General features: G+C 31.9%; 3 protein-coding genes across 4 annotated transcripts; 2 read left to right on the top strand and 1 right to left on the bottom strand.

The window, feature by feature from the left end:
• Window positions 1-1,947: 1,947 nt before the first annotated feature.
• On the top strand, window positions 1,948-4,296 carry LOC126661193 (phospholipase A1-IIdelta). Its single transcript, XM_050355010.2, has 2 exons — window positions 1,948-2,609; window positions 3,356-4,296. The coding sequence occupies exons 1-2, from the start codon at window positions 2,047-2,049 to the stop codon at window positions 4,107-4,109; spliced, it is 1,317 nt and encodes a 438-aa protein (XP_050210967.1). The 5' UTR covers window positions 1,948-2,046; the 3' UTR covers window positions 4,110-4,296.
• A 629-nt stretch (window positions 4,297-4,925) lies between these two features.
• On the bottom strand, window positions 4,926-7,143 carry LOC126660024 (scopoletin glucosyltransferase-like). Of its 2 annotated transcripts, XM_050353352.2 has the most exons (3): window positions 6,672-7,143; window positions 6,089-6,242; window positions 4,926-5,429 (listed from the first exon to the last, which is right to left on the bottom strand). In XM_050353352.2, the coding sequence occupies exons 1-3, from the start codon at window positions 7,076-7,078 to the stop codon at window positions 4,956-4,958; spliced, it is 1,035 nt and encodes a 344-aa protein (XP_050209309.1). In that variant the 5' UTR covers window positions 7,079-7,143; the 3' UTR covers window positions 4,926-4,955. The 2 variants fall into 2 exon arrangements, with proteins under 2 accessions (XP_050209309.1, XP_050209308.1); XM_050353351.2 differs by having other exon boundaries at window positions 6,089-7,143.
• An 18,911-nt stretch (window positions 7,144-26,054) lies between these two features.
• On the top strand, window positions 26,055-27,785 carry LOC126660183 (uncharacterized protein At4g06744-like). Its single transcript, XM_050353530.2, has one exon. It carries the CDS (start codon window positions 26,127-26,129, stop codon window positions 27,633-27,635), a length of 1,509 nt encoding a protein of 502 aa, XP_050209487.1. The 5' UTR covers window positions 26,055-26,126; the 3' UTR covers window positions 27,636-27,785.

Genomic DNA, 27,785 nt, shown 5'->3' with positions numbered 1-27,785 from the left:
TTTTTTTATTAAGAAGTTCAAACATAGAAAGCACACTTGAATATTTATTCACTTCAATTTTAAAAAATGATTGCAATTGAAACTGAAAATTAAAAAATAGATAAAATTGAAGATTATGGAAAGTTTAGACTATAAACGAAAAAATTTGGATATTTTTTAATGATTAAACCAAAATAAAAGTATCGCTATACCCAATTCTAAGCCTGAATATCCACCTAACCTACTCAGCCTCGACCATCTTGGACATTTATTTTTGTATTTTAAACACGGTTCAAGTTTGAATCCATAATAAATTCATTTGGTTTATCCCCTTAAAATCCCCCCACCTTTTACCCCCAATTCGTTTGCACCCTCACGTTGTAAAACCATCAAATATACCCAAATTACGACCTTTCACTTTCAATTGCACCCTCAAGCATTAAATTGACCTCTTTTTACTTAAAAAATGTTTAAATCAATACTTTAAATTTTAGCATATATTTTAAAATAGGACTTAATATTTTATTTAAAATAAAGATAAACCTATTTTTTCAAGTGAAAAGAGATCAATTTAATGCTTGAGGGTGCAATTGAAAGTGAAAGGTCGTAATTTATGTATATTTGGTGGTTTTGCAATGTGAGGGTGCAAACGAATTGGGAGTAAAAGGTGAGGGGTTTTTAAGGGGATAAGGCAATTCATTTTTATGAGCCGGTTTGAATTTTTCTAATTTGTTTAAAGTCTAATGCATGTTCAAAAAGTTCGGTCCAGATCTTTATAGATACAAGCTGAGCCAATTTGAATAATAGATATGAGGTGTGAGTTAAGTTTGAACTGCACTTTAAAGAATAAAGATATATTGACATTAAAAGAAATATTAGAATTAGCAGCAAATATTTTTACTGCTAATACCGTTAAAATTGATACTATTAACAAATAGCAACAAAAAAAACTGGCATGAACTGCTAATAAAATGTTGTCTTAAGTAATTGGTAATAAAATTTGCTATAAAATGCTGTTATAACTTAACTAATATTGCTGTAAAATACTTTTTAGCAGCAATTTTTTTTACCAAATACAGAATTTTTTGTAGTGTGAGTTTTTCTGAACCGTCGAAGTTTGTCCGAACCGTCCAAATTCGTCCCATGAACATTATCTGATTGCAGCCAATAATAAATGTATATAATAATTCTTAAAAAATAAAAATTTATTTTAAAATTGTTAATATTTAATTTAATAGTTAGTTAACTAACAAATATTTAACTGAGTAATTAACTAAATTAATAAGATGAGGATGAATCTGTTGTGGCAATTTTATTAGTTAAATATCGATTACCAGTTTAATGCTTATCAATTTTCCAATTTACCTTTTCTATTTTTACTTAATAATAATTTTTAATTAGAAATATTAGATTTTATAGATAATAATTTTTCTATTTTTCAAGAGCATGAACTAATTACTTTTACGTTGTACTTGTAATAACTAATTATCAAACACTACAATATTTACAAATTTGACTTTAGTTGAGTTTTAAATCTCAAATCTCAATTTAAAAATAATAAATCTACTTAGTGAAATCATAAAATCCAGCCATATTTCGCTATTTTGAATCATATACATCACATGAAATGAGAATAATAAAATTATATATAAATTCGATCAAATAGAATCTATAAAGGATTATGCTTAGCTCTTAAATCAATTTCATGTCCCATTTGAATATTGGATAATTGTTTATTGCAGAATGTCCGTTTCATTTTAGGTCTCAGGAGTAATTCTGTCACTTTTTTAAATTTAAATTCTTCACAAATATAACTGTTTTGAATTATTAATAAAGATCAATTTGATTTTTTAAAAATAAAAATAAAAATAAATGATTAATAAAAAGCTAGCTAGATCAATTATACTCATTACCATCAATTAATTACTTTATTGTAGACCACACAAAATTATCATCTTCTTCAACTTTTTAACACCAAACACCACTCACAGATATTTCAAATATTTGTATCCAAATCTTTATAATAAAAAAAAACGTTTCGAAACCCTTATCATCTTTTTTTCACTAATGGAAGCACAATCAGAACCAACATGGCCGGAGCTATTAGGCTCCGGCAACTGGCAAAACCTACTCAACCCACTCAACCTAAGCCTCCGCCACCTAATCCTCCGGTGCGGCGACTTCTGCCAGGTCACTTACGATTCATTCAACAACGACAAAAACTCCAAATACTGCGGCACCAGCCGCTACGGCAAGCGGAACATATTCGACAAAGTCATGCTTGAAGAAGCTGACAAGTTTCAAGTCGCCGCTTTCCTGTACGGCACCGCCCGTATCAGCTTGCCGGAGGCGTTTATTCTGCACTCTCAGTCTAGAGATTCATGGGACCGTGAGTCTAACTGGATTGGCTATATTGCTGTTACGAACGATGAGTATAGTAAAGTCATCGGCCGGCGGGATATTTATATTGCTTTCCGGGGAACTACAAGGAATTATGAATGGGCTAATGTTATTGCCGCCAAGTTACAGTCTGCTAAGGCATTGTTGAAGCAAACTGATGACGATGATGATCAAAAACTTAAGGACAGTACTACTTCTAGTCATTGCCGGATTAAGGAATTTTTTGCAAGGTGAGTGAAAGTATACAATAATATGCATTTAGGATTAATTGTGAAAGAATAAGGGTCCCCTTTAGACGAAATAAGGCCATAGGATATTTTTTGGAGCTATTTACAAAAAAATTACTTAATTTAAGTTGTTTATAAATTAAGCTCGTTTTATTTTATTCCATAAAAATACGCTCATAATTCACTTTTTAATTTTCAGAGATACAACTTTGATAGATCATTGGTAAAATTTTACAAAGCGTGTGTTTACATTTTTTTTACAAAAGTTAAATAACACATACCCAATTAGCTTGTTTTGTAGTTTGATATACGGATTTTTAATTTTAATAATTTAAAATATACTATAAAATAAATATTGTACAATTTTGAACATCTGAAATTATTCAAATGCTGATATAAACATCAAAATATATATCGTTTTGACGTTTATTTTTGAAGAGAAAATTATTCCGTGGTTCAAATTTATGAAAAATTGATAATTTATGTTTTAGATTATATAAATTAAAATTTTATGTTGAAATTACAAAAATGTTGAAAGTTCATTGTTTTTTTTATAATTACAATTACTTTTAAATATCTAGTCTAATCATTGGACCAAATTTTTAATTGTTTAGATTAGTTTAAATGGATAATTAATTGGTTGGTTTTCGGTTCAACTAATTAAATCGTCTTGTCCGGTTCTTTAATCATTACTATTAAAAGTTTAAATTTATAAAATGTACAATTATCCACTACATGTTCTTTTATAGGTTCGCCCATGATTCAAGTAGTAGTGACAAGGACGAAGACGAAGACGATGACGAGGTACCTAAAGTGATGCAAGGATGGATTACGATCTACACTTCGGACAATCCGAAATCACCATTTACGAAATTCAGCATGAGAAATCAGCTCTTAAGCAAGATTAATGAGTTAAAAGAGAAGTACAAGGATGAAAATCTGAGTATAATCTTCACAGGACACAGTCTTGGAGCTAGTTTATCAATTTTAGCAGCTTTTGACCTCGTCGAAAACGGAATAATATCCGATAAAACTCCGGTATCAGCCATCGTATTTGGTTCCCCACAAGTTGGAAATAAAGCATTTACCGAGAGATTTAATAAATTTCCGAATCTTAACGTTTTGCATGTCAAGAACAAGATAGATGTGCTTGTACATTATCCAGGAAAATTATTAGGGTTTGAGTATATAGGAACCGAGTTGGAGATTGGCACGAGGAGCTCACCGAGTTTGAAAGAGTCGAATAACCCGAGTGACTGGCATAATTTGCAGGCGATTTTGCATGTAGTTGCAGGTTGGAACGGTGAAGATGGTGAATTTGAGCTTAAAGTGAAGAGAAGTTTGGCTTTGGTTAATAAATCTTGTGAGTTTTTGAAGGATGAATATTTGGTGCCGGGATCTTGGTGGGTGGAGAAGAATAAAGGATTGGTGAGAGGAGATGATGGAGAGTGGTCGCATGCTTCACCGGATGAGGAGGATTTGCCGGTGCCGGAGATTGATTGATTGTCGGAGATAAGATAGAGATTGAATGGTTGGTTTTGTTTTGTTGGTACTCTTCATTTCTAAATCCTGTTTTGTTTGCTTTTTTAGTTTGTCTTGGATATTGCCTTGTGTGGAAGTTTCCTATGTTTTGTCTATACTTGTCCTATATGATGTGGTTTTGGCATTGATAAAATGATGTCTTCTTTCTGATTGTTATGTTATACCAAAAATTGTGTAGATTCATTTATGTTCAATGAGGAGCACTAATTCAGATTGTATTTTAAAATTTTATTATTTAATAGTATTTAATCTATTATGATATTGAAAAGGGAAAAGATAGGATCAAATGAGCCCCTATTAATTTTTTAAAATGAAAGTTATTTTAAAAGTGTAAATACGTTGGACTATAAAACTATTCAAATTTAATTTGATAACAAGTCAAAATCAATTTGAAAAAATTAGTCAAACTTGAAATAATCGAATTTAATCTCAAGTTGAGCTCGAGTATAAGATAAAAAAACTTATAAAACTCGTAATTTTAATAAATCTTTTCAGTTGAATATATTGATTTCTATTTAATTTTAAGGGCGCATATCATTTTAATTAATTTATCGATTTTTATATTTTATGTAAAAAAGTACAAATACAATACATATGATATTTTATTCATTAAACTCATAATTTAATCGATAGTTTGAATATCGTTCGAATTCAAACTTAAATTTAAATTCAAGCTTTAACTTATATATATATATATATATATATATATATATATCACATTATGAATTTATTGTTAATGCTGCCATTATTGATATTCATTATAATTTACAAATACAAGAGTAGAAGTGTTTATCAACTAATTTAGCCCTAATTAGCTTTCTTGATACTCTTAAGTTCTTTTAACAATCCAATCAAATCATTCTTAGATGAACCTCCTTCTTCAACAGCATTTCTTGCCATCTCTTTAAGTTTTTTTGCCCTATTTCTCATTTCTTCACCTTCTTCACCAATCATCAACTTACACACTGCCTTTTCAATATCATTTTTATTTATTATAATCTTTTTCTCATATCTTGACCATTCTTGAGAACCAACCCCAATTCCAATTCTCAGAACATCTGTCACAAGTTTTTCATTAAAAAATTGCTCTGCATGAAGTGGCCACGTCACCATTGGTACACCAGCACAAACTCCTTCTAGGGTTGAATTCCATCCACAGTGAGTCATGAATACTCCGATTGCTTGATGAGCAAGAATTGTCACTTGTGAGGCCCATCTTCTTATTATTAAACCTTTTTCTTTCGTCCTCTTCTCGAATCCTTCGGGCAACCATGAAGAGACCTATATAATAAAATATAAATAAAATTTTAAAAATTGAATTTCAATAAAAAAGATTACCCAATAAATTTAGACCAATTATCATTTACATAGTCTATGTTGCTAGATAAGTAGGTATTGACCAGAATTATTATATTAACATCTCATTTGGAAAATGAAAAGTTAGATTACCAAAATAGTATATAAATAAAACGATAATAACCGAGATGTACGTAAAAAATTTATATCAAAAAAGTTACTATCGCATAATTATAACCAGAAAATTGAAATAACTAAGGTATCGTTTTATTTTATTTTAATGGCCAATTTTGATTTGTTTTATTTTTCATTTTCATTCCAATGTAAAATTTTAGATTAAAAACACATATTGCCGATGGATATTTACTCAAATGTATTTACACGACAATCAGTTTTTAGTAATTTTTGCTTGAAAATTTTCTGTGTAAGCACAAATCAATAAAAATCAATGCAGGGATAAAAATGATTGCCACGTGTCAAAAATAAGCATAGATTAGTGGTCATATATACATTTTTTAACATAAAAAACTATCATTAAAATAAAATAAGACGATGATATAGTAACTCTAATGATCAATTACTCATTATAATCAGTTTTAAAAAACTTATAATAAAATATATATTTTCCTTATTGTTGTACTCACATTATAATTAAATATTTCCGAGTCCGCTGCGGCTGCTGGCACCAATTCTTCATTATTCTCTTCCTTCTTATTGACCACCCAGATGAAGTTCTGCCCACAAGCTTCAATAGCCATTGCAAGTTCAAGCAACTGAGAGTCCGAGAATTTGAACATACTACCAAAACATATGTACAGAACTGAATTAGGTTTCTTTAAATCTAACCACCTTAAACATTCATCTTCACCAATCAAAGATTCATCATGATTATTACACAAAGACAACGGACCAATACTCCAAGCTTTTCTTCCCATCACCTTCCTGTAATGCTCTAAATAAGCCGGTTCAAGTTCTTGAAAACTGTTAATCAAGATTCCGTAGCTCGTCGCCTCCGATTTTAGTATTCGATCCATAGTTTCGGATTGTTTATTGTTATTTTTTTCTTTTATGTAATTTGGTACTTGTGATCTTGTAATCTTGATCTGGTCGGGTAGGCCAGGGATAATAAAAGGCTCAGTATCAGAATCTAGGGTTTTATGAGGTTCATATCGGTTCAAATGATTATAAACACACAGAGCAAAAGTGCTTATTCCATGGAATACTAACCTCGGAATTCCGAACTCAAGTGCAACTTCTGTCGCCCATGGGAACATCATGTCTGCAACGAGACAATCCGGTCGGATTTCGTTGAGGATACGGGCGAGTGGTTGTTGAAGTAAGCTCATTGCCTTGGCGAACTTTATTGCCATTTCTTGAGAATTGATTGAACTTGCAATCTCGCAACCTTCTGGTAATTCTGCTTCTGCAGAAGGGAAGTTCATCAGCTGAATTCCGATATTGAAACCGAGGTTTGTTTCGGTTTCGATCGATTCGGAGATTGTAGATGCGTTGAAGGGAGTAGTTATGATCGTTGATTTCACTCCATGCCTAGCAAACAGCTTTGCCATGTTCATGGTTGGGATTATATGGCCATGAGCCATATATGGAAAGAATGCTACATGAAGATGATCCATTTGGTAATTGCACAAAGATTGAAGATTCAAAATTTCAAATTAATGACTTGGTCTATTTTTGACTACACTACTTTGCGCATGGAGAGCTATATATATATATATATATATATATATATATATATATATATATATATATATATATATATATGGGTAGTATTCAAAAATAAAAAAACACGATCTTTACAGGTTTTTTCATTTTAATCACGCAATTTAAATTTTTTCATGACATGCACGAATTACTATTTCTTTTCAAATTCATACACGGCGCTGATGTGTCACTCATTCATTGGTGTAAAATGACCTCCACTTCAGCGCATCACACCAATGGAGCCGTGACATTTCAACACTGTGTATGAATTTGAAAAAAAGTGATAATTCGTGCAAGAAAATGACAAAATTTAAACTGTGTGATTAAAATGAGAAAACGTGTAATGTTGGTGAATTTTTATGACGTTAACCCTATATATATATATACACAACTGTACAATTGTATTGCATGAAAGCTTGTCGAGTTTAAATTTTTTCATTTTGTTTTTACCTTTGAAAATAATTTTAGAAATTAAAACCTTATATCTATAAGGGCCGGTAATTGTTAACTAAATCACAAAATTTATAAAAGACGAACTATTATTTTCTTTCTCAATTTGAGACACAAAATATTTGTTCGGTAACAAATATTGATATAGATGTTAAACATTGCCATATAATAATGTATTTTCCGCGCTAGCATTTCTATATGTAAATTTTTTTGTTACAGATTGCAAATAATTAATAGTTTGTATTTAACTTGCCAAAATTAAAATTTTATATTAAATCATAAAATACGATAAGATTTATGATTTATTCTATTTATAGTATATTTTTATAAAAATTATTATTTTACTATTTTCTGTTTCAACGCCTACCTTAATATTTCTATTTTCGTTCAACATACATGTAGAGCAGTTATAAAAATAATACTCTCTATGCTTCATATATAAAGATAGAAAAAATTATACATTCACAAGAATTATAAAATAATTTAATTATAGTTTAATTATGATTATAATGTTTCTACAATATTATTTTAGCAATTTAAAGGGTATAATTATAGGTTAGTGATTTAAAAAAATCAAAATCATTATATTTAATGCACATGATAATATTATAAAAATATTTTAATTATTATTGATTAAACATAATCATTTCTTGTAATTTATAGGACACCAAAAATAACAAATAAAATTTATGAGACGGAGAAAGTAATATATTTTTTGTTTTTATTTGGATATCCTCCCAGGCCCGTCCAAGCCTGATTTTTAGGGTCGGACTTGGACAATGATTTGTTATCCTAAGTCCGGTCCAATCCGAACCTGAAAAAAGCCCGCTATTTTATAGATGGACTCGGTCTTTTATTTTTATAAAATTACCATGTAAGCCCTGTCTAAGTCCAGCTTGAGCTTGTAAAAATATAGTGTTACGCCCGGGTTTGGGTAGGAGATATATAGCCCGAGCCGGGCTCTGGCCGGGCTTGTATAAAAAATTAAAAAGCCTTTCCGGCTTGACCCAAACCCGGCCCACGAACAGGTCTGCTTACTCCTCATAAATGATTATATATAATGAATTAAAGTATTAATACTTAATTATTAAGGTTAGATTATTATTTATTTTTAATAAATATAATAAAAAGAGTTGTTTTTTTTTAATTTGTATGTTATATTTTAGATGGACAAACAAAAAAAACACGGAAAGAGCAATGTATTTGTATTAATTTGATACTTATGTATGTCATTAAGAAGAAATACTTAGCTAAACTTAATTTGTCATGTAGAATTATGAACTATTAATTTATTGTGTGACACGTGACAATAATAAATATATTAACCAATTAATAAATATCATATTAATTAAAATATAAATAATTAATGTGATATTTATTAATTGATTGATATATTTATTGTTGCCACATGTTATACAATAAATAAATAATTTATAATTTATGTGGCGAATTAGGTTCACCTGATAATTACTCGCGACGAACACATTATAAGCTAAGGAAACTGCCTTTTTTATTTCTTTGTTTAAATTTATGGTTTAAGTGGCCTTGAAGCACAAGTAAAATATTGGTTATTTAATTTGATTTGGTCACACTTCTTGCGCACCAAGTATGTCAACTAAAGAGTCAGATTCCAATGCATCCTGTAGGTTTGAACATTTGGACATTTGCTGATTTTTGTGACATATGTATTCTAAATTTATAATTATGGGAAGACAAAACGTCCAAATTATTATTATTTTTTATAATTATAAAAGGGAGCTTTTACAGAAATATTGGTATCTACAATCAAGTTGATTACTAGTATTTAGCATTTAGTATAATATTTGAATTATAATTCATTAATTAAACAAACCAATTATATTATAAAATATCATTTAATAATAAAAATTAATTATATATAAAGTTACTATTTTTATACGAAATTGTAAAATAATACAACATTTAAAACGTGGCAATTCAGGGTACCACCTTTCATTTCTTTTCATAAATAATACGGGCACATTTTTAGTGGCGTTTTTGCTGACGTGGCATGGCACGTGGCACTCCTATTGGATGTCCAGGTCAGTAAAATTTTATATAAAAACGTGTCCATATTGTTTATGAAAAAAAGGTGATGCCCTCAATTAACACGTTTTAATGGTCGTGTTATTTTTAAAAATTCATTTAAAGGTGATGATTTTATATATAATTAACCCTAATAATAATAATATAATTTTATTAATTAAAATTTTATATATTTAAGGCAAAAGGCTAAAAAATGATCATCATATTTCCACCCAAGCTCTTAAGGCCTCTTCATATTTTTTAAACTTAAATAGCAATTTGCCCCTTCAACTTGTAAACAATGGGCAATTAACCCATAAATTAATTTTGTTGGAAACTTAGTACACTAACTTAGTGATTATGGGCAATTAGCCCATTTTGACAAATTAACTTACAAGTTAAGGGGGCAAATTGCCAATTTAAGAGACGATTAAGTTACAAATTAAGGGGCAAATTGCCAAAATGGGGTAAATTGCCCATAATCACCAAGTTCGTGTACTGATTTGCCCACAAAATTAATTTATGTGTTAATTATCCATTGGTTACAAGTTGAAAGGGCATATTTGTCACGACCCAATCTCAAGGCCGAGACCGGCGCTAGGGAATGGGAGTGGTTGCTCCAAAACCCGCAGCAAGCCTAAAAACATAAAATAATTTTTTCGCGAAGCATAAACGTCATGCATGACATACATAGACACGTGTCATGCAGAAACACATGCCAGGCACACATATCCTCTGGCAGTCACAATATATATAACGCAGCAAGCGTAAAACGTTTAAAGCTTTAAAACGTTAAAGTAATATTTACAGAAAACTTTACATACAAGCTGACTGACAAAATACTTATCTACTGCAGCTCTAAGAGTAAAGTACTGTTTCTTTACATACTAAAAAATACAGACTTCTGGAAGTAGGACAGAAGTCCGTTGCTTCAAAGCGTCTTTATCCTGAAAGGAAATCTGTGAGGGGTCAGTATATTGGGATATACTGAGTGAGTTCATACATTTACTAATAAGTACTCAAATAAAACATAAAATCGTAATCAATCATATGCAGCCAAGTACAGGATCCGATTGAAACCCTAATCCTCGAATATGTTAACCGTATATACTCAGAGGAAAACTTATCCAATAGTCCGACCCGGGAGTATTCACACTCTACCACGTCAGTCGCGACAATTCTCTTAATCCCAGTGGTGGGTCTAACCCACTAGATACGGGGCTCAGGTTACACTGTAACCGAGTTCACTCTCGTATCACAATAATACATCTGCCTTCAGAATTCATGTACTTAATCGTATTCACAGCTGTATCAAATTAAAACTGGTGATCACACAGTCCTATTGCCGCTCAATAGGTAGCACGTTCCATCGGATCAATACTGGTTTTAAATCAAGCATATGTACAATTCATATAAAAATTTAATGTATAAATCATGCAATTCAAACAGAAAGCAATATAAAATAATTGCTTGGATAAATACTTTAAAAGAAAATCGTATAAACTCACTGAAAACGCTTATCCAAAATACGTCGGGGCTTTAGAACGTCAAGCTTCCCGAACTACTGGTCCAGCTGCTTCTTGCCTCGCCGGATCTAAAACAAATTTTAAAACATCTGACTGATATTAGAATCCTATTCTAAGATTGACTCTAGACTCAAGACTCGACACATTGAACTTTATTAACCGTCGTGCCTCTCACGTGATTATCCCGATAAACGGTATCAAACTCGTTTATGGATAAAATATCACTTTTAACTCAATTCTCTTTTAACCTCATTAGGTTTGATACGCATATTTTATATAGGATTTTTCCAAGTATTTGATATAGTATTATTGCATATTTTGAGGATATTATGCTTGGAAAGGTGTTTATTTTGTAGGTTTATGCGTATGGAGTGAAGCGAATCAATTTGGAACAAATTGGAGAAAAGCTGGAAAAAGTGCCTAGTTCCTCAAAAGTGCCTCCAGACACTATTGAGGAACTGGCCCGGATTACAATCTGCGAATCCTTTGTGGCCAATTCCTCAAAAGTGCCTCCAGACACTATTGAGGAACTGGCCCGGATGTACCTGCGAACCTAAAACGTGAAAATCCTTTTCCAACGCGGATTTGGATCCGATTTCAACTACAGCTCTTGCAACACATCAAGGACTCTTCCACTATATAAAGACATCTCAAGATCATGTATTTTATCTAGTTTTTCATTATTTTCTTTTCTACAAATAATTTGTCTTAGGTTAATTTTCTTTTAGTCCTTAGTTTTATTTCAAGACTTAAATCTTCGAAGCTTTGATTCGAAGACTTGTGTTCCGAATTATTCCAGGTTTTTATTCAAGTATTTTTATTTTCAATCTATTGTTTTAATTATGTTCATTATTATTTATTGTTTAGTTAATTCAATTATGTCTAGCTAAATTTCTTGACTTGGAATATTGTGAGTAGTATGGATGCTAGATTTAAATTCTGAAAACTAAATTCTATATCTTTCTTTGTTAATGCAATCCTTCGTTATTGAGAGTAATGCTTGTGATTAATTGGCCAATAATTGCATGAACTTAGATTAAATTGTGAGGAGGGGACTTAAGCAATTTAATTGGAAAAGGGTAACCAAGGCATAATTACAAAACATGAGTCCGACCACCATGTTTGCGTTATGTGGTCTACGTGGATAACTAATCGATAATGCGTTGTTTATAAATTGCCGTTTATCTTCTATCGTTCTGTAAGCCGTGACAGTAAGGGTGATTCGGGATAACGGGTTATAACCAATAGGCTAGCAATAATATAGGAATATTGAGCTAGTATCTTCGATCTATCCTCCATTGCATGTAACAATTAAAATTGATTGATATAAGTTAGATTTGTAAGGCATCGATAATCCATACGAAAGCAATATTCTGAGTTATTTGTCGTTATTATTTATTCCTTAGATTATTATTTTCTATTTTTATTAGTTTTAATTAAAATCACACAAACCTCATCTTTGTTAGTTCAAATAATTCTTAATTAACTATTTTGGTATTAAATTCAATTCCTCGTGGGTTCGACTTTTACTTATCATTATATTACTTGATTTATCGACATCGTACACTTGCGATTTTGTGTATCAAGTTTTTGGCGCCGTTGCCGGGGAATTGTGATTTATATCAATACAACTTAATTAATTATTACTTTGAACACTTTTTATTTTCTGGTTTTTATTTATTTATGTTGTTTATAAGTTTTCATCATGAATTTTGGTGAATCAACTTATCCATATGAGAGCTTTAATGCACAATACTTTAATATGATGGATTATGATATGCAATATAATCAATTTCAAGTTTGTGAATGGTGTCAAGGAAATCATGATTGGGCATATTGTCCATATTATTCACCAACACTACCTTCACCCGATTATTCTTATTGTGTTAATGATTCTTTTAACTCGTTTTCTAGTTTTGGTGATTCTAATATTCAGGTTGTGGTTGATGATCAAAAGGATAAATCAATATATGGGCAAGCTTTAGAGTGGGCTCGTACCAACAATCTTGAACATCTTAGTCATCCGTGCTTAGAAGAAGACGATCCGGCTACTTGGAATTCAAGAATCAATTAGCACATAACTTTAATCGGAAAACATGTGTTTGCACAACTTTCAAAAGATGATGATTGTTTATCGATCGAGGATGAGATCGAGTCTAACCCATCATCTCTTTCTTGTGATTCTAACTCATGTTTTCTAGGTGAAATTGAAATTGAAGGGAAAACACAACCACTCCATAGTGAAAACGTTGAACAATTTAAAGAATATATGGAGGAATTGTGTTATTTGGAAGTTCATCCTATATCTTCAAGTGAGAGTAGGAAAGATTTAGAGGATGAACAACCGATCATAAATGTTGCATATGAGAATGATTCGTCTTATAAAGAGAATGTGAAAGAGAGCATATTGTCTGAGAACCCACAAGAAGAACCTTATATTCTTAAATTTATTATTGATCTAAAGGTGATTCAAGTGGAATATGCTCTCTACTACCAAGTTAAAAGGGGGCCGACAAGAGAAAAGAGGGAAAAGATGTTGCCAAGAACACTCCCTCACGTTCGAATGTATTCTTAATGAATATATGCGAAGAGTCTAGCTATGGACTCTAACTAAAGCGCTACTTGGGAGGCACCCCAAGACATATCCTTTATTTAGTTTTTTTTTCTTTTTAGATTTTCCTTTCACATTATTATCATGGAATTTTTTATGTCTAATTTGTAGGTCATTAAAGATGGAAAGCAATGACGACTAATGTAACAAAGAAGATCAAAATTATCAAATTTAGAAGTTACATCAACTAGGGTGCACACTAGGTAAGTAATCTTGTTTTCTCGTATTTGATTTCTTATATTCATACATTGAGGACAATGTGATATTTAAGTGTGGGGGTATTATTTATTGGACATTAGGATTTTGTTTTTCAATTTTATTTTATGTTTTAGTAGAATATTTAATTTTGAGAAAACTTTAAATTTTGAACTTAGTTTTTGATTGTCCAAAAGTAGGATAGTTCATTAATTGATCAAATAGAACTTGAGAAGCATGTTTAGATATCCCTGTGTCAAGTTGAAATTATGACATCTTTAAATTTGTTGAAAGTATTTGATTGAAATCATGAGCTTGGTTTTGTTTTAATGATTTTTATTAACTTTTGAGCATAACATTTAAGTACAAAATTCTCTATTACTTGTGATTTAAAGATAGCCAAAATTTCAACTCTTATCAAAGTTACTTTTGCTTAGGTTTTAATTAAGTTTCTTGAGAATTTTTGAAGTACTAACCACATGATGCTTTTTACAAACTACACTTAAGAATGTGAGATTTTTGAGACTAAAGTATCAATATTTTTTCTTGAGTGTGCTACTTGGTATTTATTTGCTAGAACTTGCAATTCTAAATCAATTTGAGGCCATATGAGATAGGTGATGACATGAGTGTGATTTGGGCATTTAGAAACCCTTTCTTTTCCCACTTAAAAAGACTACCAATTTTCCATTAGGATTAACCAAATTTGAGCCTAGCTTTTTCTTGTAATTATACACATGTTTACACCTTTTATCCTTCTTTTATTTCCCTCTTTTGATAACCCAATGAGTTAAAATTTTGAGCAAGAGAATTGAAAGAAAAAGACATATGTTTCACTAAGTATAGTTGACAAGAAATTCAAAGATGAGCGAAAAGAGAAAAGAACCAAAGAGAAATTGAAAAAAAAAAGAAGCTTCTAAAAAGAAGAAAAAAACAAATATAGAGCAAAGAAAAAGAAAAAAAAATTTGGTTTGAAAAAAAGAATTAGCAATTGAATTCTTGTTTTGAGCTTCATGAGAAAAATTAGTGATTGTTATTGTCTTGAGATTGATAAAGAAAAATTTGTTTGAATTTTAACTCATTTAAGCCTTAAATCCTACCTTGAACCTTAGCCCCATTACAACCAAAATTAAAAACTCATTGATTCATGTTGTCATTTATTTTCAAGTGGTAGAATTTTGTTTAAATTGCAAGCCTATGGTTCAATTTATATCATGATAGCGAGGAGTGAATTCATACCCCAAATACATGAGCGTATTGAGAGAAACCTTGTGAGGAAAAAGGTTTGTTTTAAAGTTTGAGTGTGGTTGGAAATTTAAAGTTCTTATGATACTCTTTAATTCTTAGGTACATCTTAGCAATGATAGAGTTGAGTTTTTGTGTTTGATATTAAGTCATGGGTAATGTTGATTTTTGTGAATAAATGTTTAGCTTGAGTTAATACGTTTCATTAATCAAAGTCAAGGTCATTCGATTTCATGATATATTTCAACTTGTTATTGATCGCTTAATGTCAATCTTGTTCGGGGAAGTTTATTATGCTAGGATTTTGAAGTTTGATTTAATTGAGGTCCTAATTTACTTGAGGACAAGTAAAGAACTAAGTGTGGGGGAGTTTGATACGCATATTTTATATAGGATTTTTCCAAGTATTTGATATAGTATTATTGCATATTTTGAGGATATTATGCTTGGAAAGGTGTTTATTTTGTAGGTTTATGCGTATGGAGTGAAGCGAATCAATTTGGAACAAATTGGAGAAAAGCTGGAAAAAGTGCCTAGTTCCTCAAAAGTGCCTCCAGACACTATTGAGGAACTGGCCCGGATTACAATCTGCGAATCCTTTGTGGCCAATTCCTCAAAAGTGCCTCCAGACACTATTGAGGAACTGGCCCGGATGTACCTGCGAACCTAAAACGTGAAAATCCTTTTCCAACGCGGATTTGGATCCGATTTCAACTACAGCTCTTGCAACACATCAAGGACTCTTCCACTATATAAAGACATCTCAAGATCATGTATTCTATCTAGTTTTTCATTATTTTCTTTTCTACAAATAATTTGTCTTAGGTTAATTTTCTTTTAGTCCTTAGTTTTATTTCAAGACTTAAATCTTCGAAGCTTTGATTCGAAGACTTGTGTTCCGAATTATTCCAGGTTTTTATTCAAGTATTTTTATTTTCAATCTATTGTTTTAATTATGTTCATTATTATTTATTATTTAGTTAATTCAATTATGTCTAGCTAAATTTCTTGACTTGGAATATTGTGAGTAGTATGGATGCTAGATTTAAATTCTGAAAACTAAATTCTATATCTTTCTTTGTTAATGCAATCCTTCGTTATTGAGAGTAATGCTTGTGATTAATTGGCCAATAATTGCATGAACTTAGATTAAATTGTGAGGAGGGGACTTAAGCAATTTAATTGGAAAAGGGTAACCAAGGCATAATTACAAAACATGAGTCCGACCACCATGTTTGCGTTATGTAGTCTACGTGGATAACTAATCGATAATGCGTTGTTTATAAATTGCCGTTTATCTTCTATCGTTCTGTAAGCCGTGACAGTAAGGGTGATTCGGGATAACGGGTTATAACCAATAGGCTAGCAATAATATAGGAATATTGAGCTAGTATCTTCGATCTATCCTCCATTGCATGTAACAATTAAAATTGATTGATATAAGTTAGATTTGTAAGGCATCGATAATCCATACGAAAGCAATATTCTGAGTTATTTGTCGTTATTATTTATTCCTTAGATTATTATTTTCTATTTTTATTAGTTTTAATTAAAATCACACAAACCTCATCTTTGTTAGTTCAAATAATTCTTAATTAACTATTTTGGTATTAAATTCAATTCCTCGTGGGTTCGACTTTTACTTATCATTATATTACTTGATTTATCGACATCGTACACTTGCGATTTTGTGTATCAGTTAACGTCTCAAATTAATCAATTACTAATCCATTTCAAATCTCGATATGCGTGTATATAATTTTCTCGAAAACTAGGTCGATTGGCGAAAACACTGTGCGTACGCGCACCTGCCTGTGCGATTGCACAGGGGACTGTGCGTCTGCACGGTGTGACTGTGCGTTCGCACAGTCCTGCTGTGCGTTCGCACAATTCGGCTGTGTGACGCACAGCCACGGGCTTTTGCCCGGAACTCGATTCCGACGAGCTTCAACGCGCCAAAACGCTCAAAACGTATCCAAAATGCTATTTCTAACTTCAAAACGCCCAAATACGATTCTATAATCGAATAAACGATAAACTCGTTTCGTGGCCTAAAACTTTGAATCGATATAACTCAAAATATAATCAACGAAACGGTAAAACGTCAAGCTTACCGTAATTACCCGTCGAAATACGATCGTTTGAAGTTATAGAACGTCGGAAACGGACGAGAAACGGGAACCGCGCGACGAACCGTACGTTATCGCCGTTTTTGGAACGAAGAAGGAAAGAAATGGATCTGATCATTTCCATTCCTTCCTTATGAAGGATTCTTATATATACTGGTTAATTTGCGATTTGGTCCTTGAAATTTTTTAAAAGTTTCAATTTAATCCAAAACCTATTCAATTAATCTTTCTATTGATTCATATACGTATTATTTATATTCGAATAAATAATACTAACTCAATATATATATTTCCATCGAAAATTCTCAAATTTCTATTTTCGGGGCTTAATTGGCTAATTTGCACTTTAGCCCCTAAACTTTTCAAAATTTACAATTTAGTCCCAAAATACCTCCATATTCCAAATTTTAAAATTAATTCCTTAAATCCCGCTAATTGACTCATTAAATTTTTATCCTGAATTTCCGATATAATTAAATTAAATTCTCCTTAATTTAGTTTATCGGAAATCACGACACGTGGCACGACTTAATTACCTTAAAATATTTTGGGGTATTACAATATTGCCACTTAAGTCTATTTTTAAGGGTCATTCATGGCCCTCATATTAACAAAATCTAAATTTGCATCCCTCTCTAAAAACATGAAGGACCATAATTGAGCCTCACGAGGGGTGCAAATTTTAGGTTTTGTGAGCATGAAAGTCATATTTGAGTCTCGAAAAATAAGAAGGGCCTCATGAGTTTAGGTGGAAACATGAGGGTTATTTTTGAACCTTTTTTTATATTTTTTTTATATTGTCTTTTTCCTATATTTAATAATATGTTATAGTATAATTAACTTTATCCATTAAAATATGATAAATAAATTTTAAGTAATGTTATATGACCTTTCTTTTTAACCTACCTGACGTGGCAATAAAAGGTTGACGAATTAAAAATTGTTTTTATAAGATATACACATTTAGAGAAGAATTGGATAAATGAAAACTGCTGCCATTTAAGGAGGGACATTGAAAGTGATATAAAATATTGAATCAAATGACATTTTCAATATATTTTATCTAAATCCTTTCGGTCAAGTTTATATTGAAGGGAAACAATTCCTTTTTTCAAAGATGGAAATAATTTCTCCAATTGAAGACGTGATGGTTTGTGTCATTAAAGTAGCACTTGACAAGTATCAAATAAATGGAAACCATAAAACTATTTCACAAAATAATGTTTTTAAAAACTACTTCGAGCTTAGAAATTTTAACTTTACATTAAAAAAATCCTTTTATATCATACGCTTTTATTTTTAAAATATATATCATAAATACTTATCATATTTCTCAAAGATTTGATGATATTTTCCTAATACAAAACGTATATAGAACTAAACTTTTTTATGTATAAAATTTAAAATTTAAAATATAAAATACTATTTTTTTGAAAACATATTTTTGAAGGTATTAATCTGGTCGTACGCAGTCGTAGTAGGCTCCGCCGTAAAAAGTATTGGGACGGTAAAAAAGCATCCCGTCGTAATTGATTAGCGAAGGTAAATTTTCTGGTCGCTAAAATCAACATCAATAGCGACCGGATATCCGGTCGTAATTTCATTAATTACCTTCGTAATTTTATAAAACACTTGCGGCCAAAATTCCTTCACAATTTCATTAGTTAGTATAACAATAGTATTATTTAGGACCGCTTCAATAATCGCTAAACATATAGATCTTTTAATAATCAACTTTTATTCAAATAATAAATTTATTTTTATAATAGAAATCAGAATGAACAAAATATTAAGAAAATGTATTTATATATAAAATATCACCATTCAGAAGAAAAATATTACCAAAACTTGCTACAATACACAATTTCAATTCTGGATTGAATAAAGCTATACTTTACATACACAAAAACTTGCATCTTCATAGTTGTTCATAAAAAAGTTGAGTGACCTCAACTTTTAGCATCTTGCTGAATGCCTCGTAATTTCCCTGCAGAAACAATATTTCACCATGAATTCCAGGTCCAGGGGCCAATTATGTCCTTAATTTATCTCTGAAACTATACCAACATCAGATATAACAGTAATCAACAAAGAATAATAAGTGACATGAAGAGTAACCATGGTTTTTAACTTTCAAAATTTAAAATAACCTCTACAAGTAATTTCGGATCCCGAAGGTGCTTCAGTACCATATAGGCTATGTTTGGTTCATAGAATAAGTTCGGAATAAAATAACTACTCCGTAGTGAATAGTTATACCTCACTTTGGTTCATGAAATATTAACTCCCATGAAATTGCTATTCCATAATTTTGTGAAATAACTATTCCACGATTTTGTGGAATAACTATGCCTCTCATAAAATAAAGAATAGATATTCCATTCTTCATGGAATAGTTGTTCTATTACATGTTATTCCATTCCATAAACCAAACATGGCCATAATTGCATTACCATTATTTAGAGGAGACTAAGCACAAAACAAAAATGATAGACATTACTCTACTTCTCATTGTATTTTAGCTAACTTAAGCTTAGTCTCTTCGTATACATACTGGACTCAGGTGAATGAATAATAAATCGATTTATTTTACCCAATATTACTTTTCTTCAACATGTTTTCTATGCTGTGTTAACAGAATCAAACCAACAAAGTTTTAGTATGTAACAAGTATAGCAAACAATATGTAGAAAAATACATTTCGCCTAATACTTTTTGACATCCGACATAGTTTCTTTTTGTATTATAAGGAAAATGCTGCCGAAATTTCATTAGAATACAAAGTTAAAATTCACTTTTAGTGACGGAATGGCGAGGGAAATTCTGTAGCTAAATTTAGCGATGCAATTCCCTCGATATTTTGTAGCCAAATTTGCGATGAAATTGATGGAATTTTCTTCACTAAATTTAGCTACGGATTCGCGTCGCCATTCCGTAGCTAAAATTAGCGACGGAATAACGAGGAAAATTATGTCGCTAACTTAAGCGACGAAATTTTTGTCGCTAAATTACAGTCATTCCGTCGCTAAATTACAGCCATTCCGTCGCTAAAGTGTAGCCACAGAGGGACACAGGGGGACACTTTCACGACGGGTGTCAGCAATTTAGCGACGAAAATTTCGTCGCTAAATTACTGACGAATTATTTTTTCCCATCGCCACTCGTTTAGCGACGAAAAATTTCCGTCGCTAATCCGTCGCTAAACGAGTTTAGCTACGGAATTTATGCATTTAGCTACGGAAATTTCCGTCGCTAAATGCTTGTTTTCTAGTAGTGTTATAATATCCAAATTGAATAAAGTCTAAACCCATTTCAAGATCTTTTTTTTGATAAATGATTAGTAGATTAGCACACTGACAAAGACGTGGGAGGCAAAAGAGAGTCTAATACAAAAAGCCGCTAAGAGCCATTACAGAAAAAGGAAATATAACGAGAGACAGCATTACCCGAATAAGAAAAACCATGATGCCACACTATATTACAGCCAAAGAATGAATATCCATCTCAACGTCCTCAAAACCTCTACTGCATTGCAAATGCTAATAAAAGCCAAAGAATGAATATCCATCTCAACGTCCTAAAAAACTCGTCTGTTTCGTGTCTTCCATAGATGCCAAACTCCAAATACCAGATAAGCTTCCAAAGGTTACGATGTATGACGTTCGATAAAGAAACCCACTGAATAAAGAAATCCTCAAGAGAGAATGGAGTACCCCAACTGATTCCGCATTTACATAAAATAATCGATTAAAAAGTCCAAGCAAACCGGCAATGAAGGACAATATGAATGCTAGTTTCGTCTTCTGAACACAAAAGACAAGACGAAAGATTATCGTTCAAAATACCTCTTTTTATCAAAGCCACATTCGAAGAGATACGGTCCCGAACCAATAGACAGACATAAAACTGTATCTGAGGCGGTAAATGCTCCTTCCAAATATGCGATAATAAGAAAGAGATAGGAGGTCTTGAAATAAGCAATGTCTGGTTTAGAATGACCCTCATTGAAACAACTGAGTACTGCTTAGAAACTCTCCAAGCCGGCCTATCTGTGGGCTGATTTCTGGAGTTTGAAAGTTGCAGCTGCTGAAGTCTGGGAATAGAAGCTTGCAACTGCTGAAGTAAAACCAGAAATCGATGCTGTTCTCCCAATCGAAGACGACGAGACCAGTTAAATCTGCATAATTCTTCCCGCTGCCTGTCATAAACTATAGCCACCATTGTGTCTTTGTTCCTGGAAATAATGAATAAATTTGGAAATGAAAGGAATAAAGGAGAAGATAGCCAACAGTCCTTCCAAAACCTGATGTGAGATCCATCCCCTAAAACCATTGTAACTGAACTATTAAAACAGTTCCAAATAGCCTTATTATTCACACATGAATTGAAACTTCCTTCCAAAGATGAGATAAATGTTGCACATTTGTAGATTCAAGATCAAACCAATAAGCAATGGATGAACTATCAGAGATTACAGCAAACCAAAAAGAACTCCTATCTCCAACCATCAATTTCCAAATCCATTTCATTAAAAGACAATGATTTTTAGTATGCAAAGGCGTAATGTTAAGACCTCCAGACGAGAAAGGAACACAAACATCAACAAAGAAACTTTACTAAAACCTTTTATGCTAGAATCGCCACTTCAAAGAAATCGTCTCATAACTCGCTCTAGAGAGATAGCTACTGCTTGAGGAATACAAAAGGAACAAAGAAAATAGACCGACAAACTACTTAAAACTGACTTTATAAAGATAAGTCTACATGCAGGTGATAGCAGATTCCTTCTCCATGAAGCTAGCTGAGAAGAAAAATTTAAGATTACATGATCACACTGCTTAACACCAACCGCGCGATCAGAAAGCGGAAGGCCAAGATAGGTGATAGGAAGTTCCTCAATTTAGACGGTGTAAAATAGCCGAAGCTCTAGCAAGAGCAAAGTCATCCACATTTAAACCAATAATAGAAGACTTTTGATAGTTAATCTTGAGCCCAGAAATCAATTCGAAGCATCTCAAAATACGATCACTACTAGAAAACAGTCGATTTGCGACGGATTTTAGCGACGGATTTGAAATCCGTCGCTAAAATCAAAATTTGCGACGGATTTAGCGACGGATTCAAAATCCGTCGCTAAATCCTAAAGAAAATTGGCGGGATGAATCCCGCCACTTTTAGCGACGGAAATTCCGTCGCTAAAAGTGGCGGGATTCATCCCGCCAATTTGTTTTTCACTTCTAGCGACGGATTTTGTAATCCGTCGCTAAAAGTAATACATTTAGCGACGGATTTTGTAATCCGTCGCTAAAAGTAATACATTTAGCGACGGATTTTGTAATCCGTCGCTAAAAGTAATACATTTAGCGACGGAATACCACATCCGTCGCTAAATGCTTACTTTTAGCGACGGATTACTAAATCCGTCGCTAAAAGTATTATTTTTATTAAAAAAATTATAATTAAAAAATATATTTATTAAAACAAATATTTATTAATAAAAAAAATATTAATTATAAAACAATTTATTAAAAAATTATTTATTGTAATTATTTATTAATAAAATAATTATTTATTTAAAAATAATTATTTATTTAAAAATAATTATTTATTTATTTTAATTATTTATTTAAAAATAATTAATTATTTATTATAATTATTTATTAATAAAATAATTATTTATAACAAAATTATTATATTAGAATGTGGGAGTAAAGTGTAATAGTAATAATTTGTTGTTTTTATTTAAAATAATTATTAAAAAATAATTTATTTTATTTAAAAATAATTAGTATGAAAAAATAATTATTTTATATAATTTGGGAGTAAATTGCGGGAGTACCTTTTTGTTATATTTAAATATAATATACATAGATATAAAACAAGAATCTGAGCTGGATAAGTTGGAGTCACGCGCGGGGGAACTACAAAGTTAAAGAGGAGTGGATGGGAGTAATGTGAAGGATGAGTGACCTACTGGGAAGTTGGAAAATTTGCGATATTTGCGGGTCAGTGCGGGTGTGTGTTGTATAGCCAGTGGGTGTGTGACGGTGGTTGACCGTTTAAATAATATTTCATTTTACGATTTTAATTAAAAAATATATTTTTTTTATTTTTAAAAATTTGCGACGGATTTAAATCCGTCGCAAAATCCGTCGCAAATTTTTTTAAATCCGTCGCAAAAGAAAAAGTATTCGGTCGCTGAAAAATTGGCGACCAGATATTTAGCGACGGACGTTGTCCGTCGCAAATCCGTCGCTAAACTCGTTTAGCGACGGAATTTAGCCATTTAGCGACGGAAAAATCCGTCGCTAAATGGCTGTTTTTTAGTAGTGGATGAAGGTTTTTAATCATAGACAAATCAATCATAACAAATAAAAGAGTATCATCAGCAAACTTCAGGATAGAAATATCGTCCTCAAACCCGTCCACATAAATACCAGAAAGCAACCCAAAACTGACAACTTTTGAAAAAAATAGCTCGAAGACTCTACGGCTAAAACAAATAGCATGGGAGAAATAGGATCTCTCTGTCGAACTCCTTTATCCATGAAAAAAATTCTCTATTGGATATCCATTAAGAAGAACTGAAAGTTGAGCTAAGTAAAAAAAAGAGGAAATCCAACTCATCTATTTGCTATCAAAATTCATCCTCTCAAGCATTTGCATAATAAATTTTCAAGAAATACGGTCAATTGCTTTCTAAAATCAAGTTTTATCACAAAAACTTGCTCCTTTTGGCATTGACTTAAGTAGCAATTTACCCTCTCAACTTGTAAACGATGGGCACTTTACACATAAATTAACTTTATGGGCAAATTAGTCATGAACTTGTATATTATAGGCAATTCGCCCCGTTTTAAAAAATTAGCTTAAAATTTTATTGGGGAAATTGCCAATTTAGAGACAAATAATTTACAAGTTTAGGGGGCAAATTGCCAAAATGGAGCTAATTGCCTATAATATGCAAGTTCATGACTAATTTGCCCACAAAATTAATTTATATGTTAATTGCCCATTGCTTACAAGTAGAGGGGGCAAATTGCTACTTAAGTCTTTTGGCATTTAACAACTTGATTATACTTGATTTGATTAAATTGTCCCTGCATTTCAATTTTGTTTTATTATTTTTTTCTGAACTTCTATTTTTAATCAATCATGGTCTTTTTTTGGATATTCATTAAAAGCGTGATTTTACACGAAACCAACGAAAAGTTCTTTTAAAAAAAAGTCTAAAACCGAATCAACCAAATATGAAACTGAAATCAAAACCTAACCAAGCAAAAAATTAATAATACAAATTTCAAAAACCAAACCAACTATACTTAAAACTGAAATTTCTTATTAATTTTTTTGTTAAATAATAATTAAATTAGCTTAACCACAAATAAGTGGAAGGCAAAAACCTTTTCTATAGAAAAAGGATTATAAAAGGTGACAAAAATAATGTAAATTACGAAAAATATCATTGCCCGTATAATCAAAACCCGGATGCAAGTCTTTGTTAAAACCGACAAAAATACAAAGAAAGATTATAAAAAACCTAAATATTTTTTTATTTGATTGGTTCGGTTCGGTTCGTTTCAATTTTATAAAGTCGAAACCAAACTTAATGACCAAAACTTTTTGGAAAAAGAAAAAACTAAAACCAAACCAATCTCGACTTTAGCTAAGCCTAAATGATTGAAAGGCATCAGTTCAATGGGTTAAAATGGTGGTCGGACGGGTTGCTCACCCCTACCAAAATGTATAGTACGTTTGGAGAAAGCTAATTTTAAAACCTAAGAACCATAATATTTAACTTTGGTGGCTACCGCCATGTGGGTCTTAAAGCTAGTGAAACACCATTGGTCCCCTCTTCAATATATTTAATGGTACAATAATTGATGAATGATAATATTAAAAAGCATTCTTTCTTGTGATATCAAGTTGCATTTTCCTAAGGTTGAAATGAGCTCTCAAGCTTTATCTATAACAAAAAAAATTATTGCAAAAAACCGTTGCGCCATGTCATTCGTACAACAAACCAATTATGCGTTAACCATGTAGAAAATTGAATGATAAAAAAAATAAGTAATAATTAAAAAATTCCCTATCGCAAATGCTCATTGGCTTGATGTAAAAATGACGTGTCGCAACAGTTACATGGGATAAACACTCCTATAAAAATCTTTTCAAGATTCAAACCATACCTCATTAGAGTCCAAAATTGTTCTTGTACTAATTGTGAACTTTTGCCTATTGCATAGGGCAATCATATAGTGCTAGTATGCAAAACAAAACAAAAGGATAGTTTTATTTGTTGGAGTTAGAATTAACCGTGATATATAACAAAAGTAGTTTATTTTTATATTTACCGTAAAAACGATAAACTGCCACTTAAACAAACGGATGAATGAATGCCAGATTAAACATTGGAACATAAATGCTAAAAAATAAAAGGTAACACCGTGAATTACCAACTTTTAAATTTTATATTTAGATAGCTAAAAATATAAGGTAAAAGTTGAGATTTTATTTATGTAAGCATTAATTATTTCTATCTCATACTTTATGTCATTTTTGAAAATGAAAGCACACAATTAATCACACAACTAGACAATTGTTTCCTTCTGGTTTATATCATTTTGTGAAGCTAGTGAATCTTGACTTACTATACAAATTATAGTCTTCTCTCTTAAATCTATAAATGTTTCTTTACCATTTTAAGAAAAAATATTAGTATTCTCACAAGATTGAAAAAAATTAAATTTAAGTGTAAAAAATGAATAGCATTTCTTGCTATTCTTGGTTCTTGATTTTCACACTCATTTTCCATTCTTGCTTCATTTATGAAGTTTCTTCTGATGATGTGAAGATTGAACCACCAAAAAGAGAAGCTCTAGAGATTATCATCGGCGGCGGAGGTAGCTATACTCCTCCGGCTCCTCCTCCTGAAGATGTCGACGGAGCTCCTTCACCGGTGTGTCCACCACCGCCTCCACCTCCACCTATGTGTCCTCCTCCACCTCCACCTATGCATCCTCCTCCACCTCCGCCTATGCATCCTCCTCCTCCGCCGCCTATGCATCCTCCTCCTCCTCCACCTCGGCCGCCTTCTCCGCCGCATCTTCCTCCAAATATTATAAGAGATTACAACACAATTCAAAGATTCAAGAAAACTATCACTGACGATCCTTTTCATATAATAGATTCATGGAAAGAAGGCGTTTTCAATGTCTGTGCAAGTTACCAAGGTTTTGCCTGTGACATACGGCCGGACAATGGACTTCTTTCAGTGGCAGCAGCAGATTTTAACGGCTACAATTTTAACGGCCCAAATTTTCAGCTTAAATATTTTCTTGATCACTTGTTTGATCTAGCCCTCTTCCATGCCAACTCAAATAATTTCACCGGCGGTGTTCCACAAGGTATAGATATCAAGAACATCAACTTCTTCTACGAGCTTGATCTCAGCAACAACAAGTTTTCCGGCGGTTTTCCGATGTCAGTCCTCCAAGCAAAAAATTTAACGTTCTTGGACATCAGATTCAACACTTTTTACGGTTCAATTCCGAGCCAAGTGTTCGATCTTGATTTAGATGTTATTTTCTTGAACAACAATCAATTTGATCAGAACATTCCTGGTAACATCGGGAACACTCCGGCATTATATCTTACGTTTGCTAATAATCGTTTCACCGGTGAAATTCCGAGAAGCATCGGAAGAGCTAAAAATCTTCTCGAGGTACTTTTCTTGAATAACAAGTTAACTGGTTGTTTGCCGTACGAGATAGGGTTTCTGAGAAAAACCACAGTTTTTGATGTTAGTTGTAATAAGCTGACGGGTCCAATTCCACATTCTTTTGGGTGTTTGGCGAAAATTGAGTACTTGAACTTAGCCAAGAACCAATTTTATGGTCCCGTACCGGAAATGGTGTGTACGCTTTTGAATCTTCGGAACTTTTCGCTGGCCGGAAATTATTTTACGCAAGTCGGACCTGAATGCAGAAAATTGATTCGGATGAAGATTCTTGACATAAAAAACAACTGCATTTTGGGTCTTCCGAATCAGAGATCGCCCGAAGAATGTACAAAATTCTTTTCGACACCGAAGCAATGCGCTAATGATAAGTCAATGCTATATATACCTTGCCAAAAGAAAGGGTATTTGAGTTCATCACAAACTGTTTACCAGCAATCTGCCATTGCGGCTGTTCCGGCTGCAGCTCCGCCAAGATCGTACGATGCTCTTGCACCGGATAGTAAGATTCGATTTGAAAAAAGAAATTAGATCCATCTATAATGTGTTTGATGGTTACTTATTGTGGGTACGAAATTACACTTTTATATGTGTTTATAGTTTCATATATGGTTCATGAAATAATTGATTAATTCAATGTAATTTGTCTTCCAGCAAATGAAAGTTCACATCTTAGTATAA

The sequence above is a fragment of the Mercurialis annua genome, linkage group LG8 (assembly GCF_937616625.2).
Source record: "Mercurialis annua linkage group LG8, ddMerAnnu1.2, whole genome shotgun sequence".
Classification (NCBI taxonomy): domain Eukaryota; kingdom Viridiplantae; phylum Streptophyta; class Magnoliopsida; order Malpighiales; family Euphorbiaceae; genus Mercurialis; species Mercurialis annua.
This window is presented reverse-complemented; position numbering and strand designations above follow the sequence as displayed.

Bases quoted from the DNA above. Each gene is read 5' to 3' on its own strand.
- LOC126660024 (XM_050353351.2), bottom strand. From the start codon at position 7,078: ATGGATCATCTTCATGTAGCATTCTTTCCATATATGGCTCATGGCCAT. The intron at 5,430-6,088 runs GTGAGTACAACA...TTTATTATATAG, and splicing joins CGGAAATATTTAATTATAAT to GTCTCTTCATGGTTGCCCGA.
- LOC126660183 (XM_050353530.2), top strand. From the start codon at position 26,127: ATGAATAGCATTTCTTGCTATTCTTGGTTCTTGATTTTCACACTCATT.
- LOC126661193 (XM_050355010.2), top strand. From the start codon at position 2,047: ATGGAAGCACAATCAGAACCAACATGGCCGGAGCTATTAGGCTCCGGC. The intron at 2,610-3,355 runs GTGAGTGAAAGT...GTTCTTTTATAG, and splicing joins ATTAAGGAATTTTTTGCAAG to GTTCGCCCATGATTCAAGTA.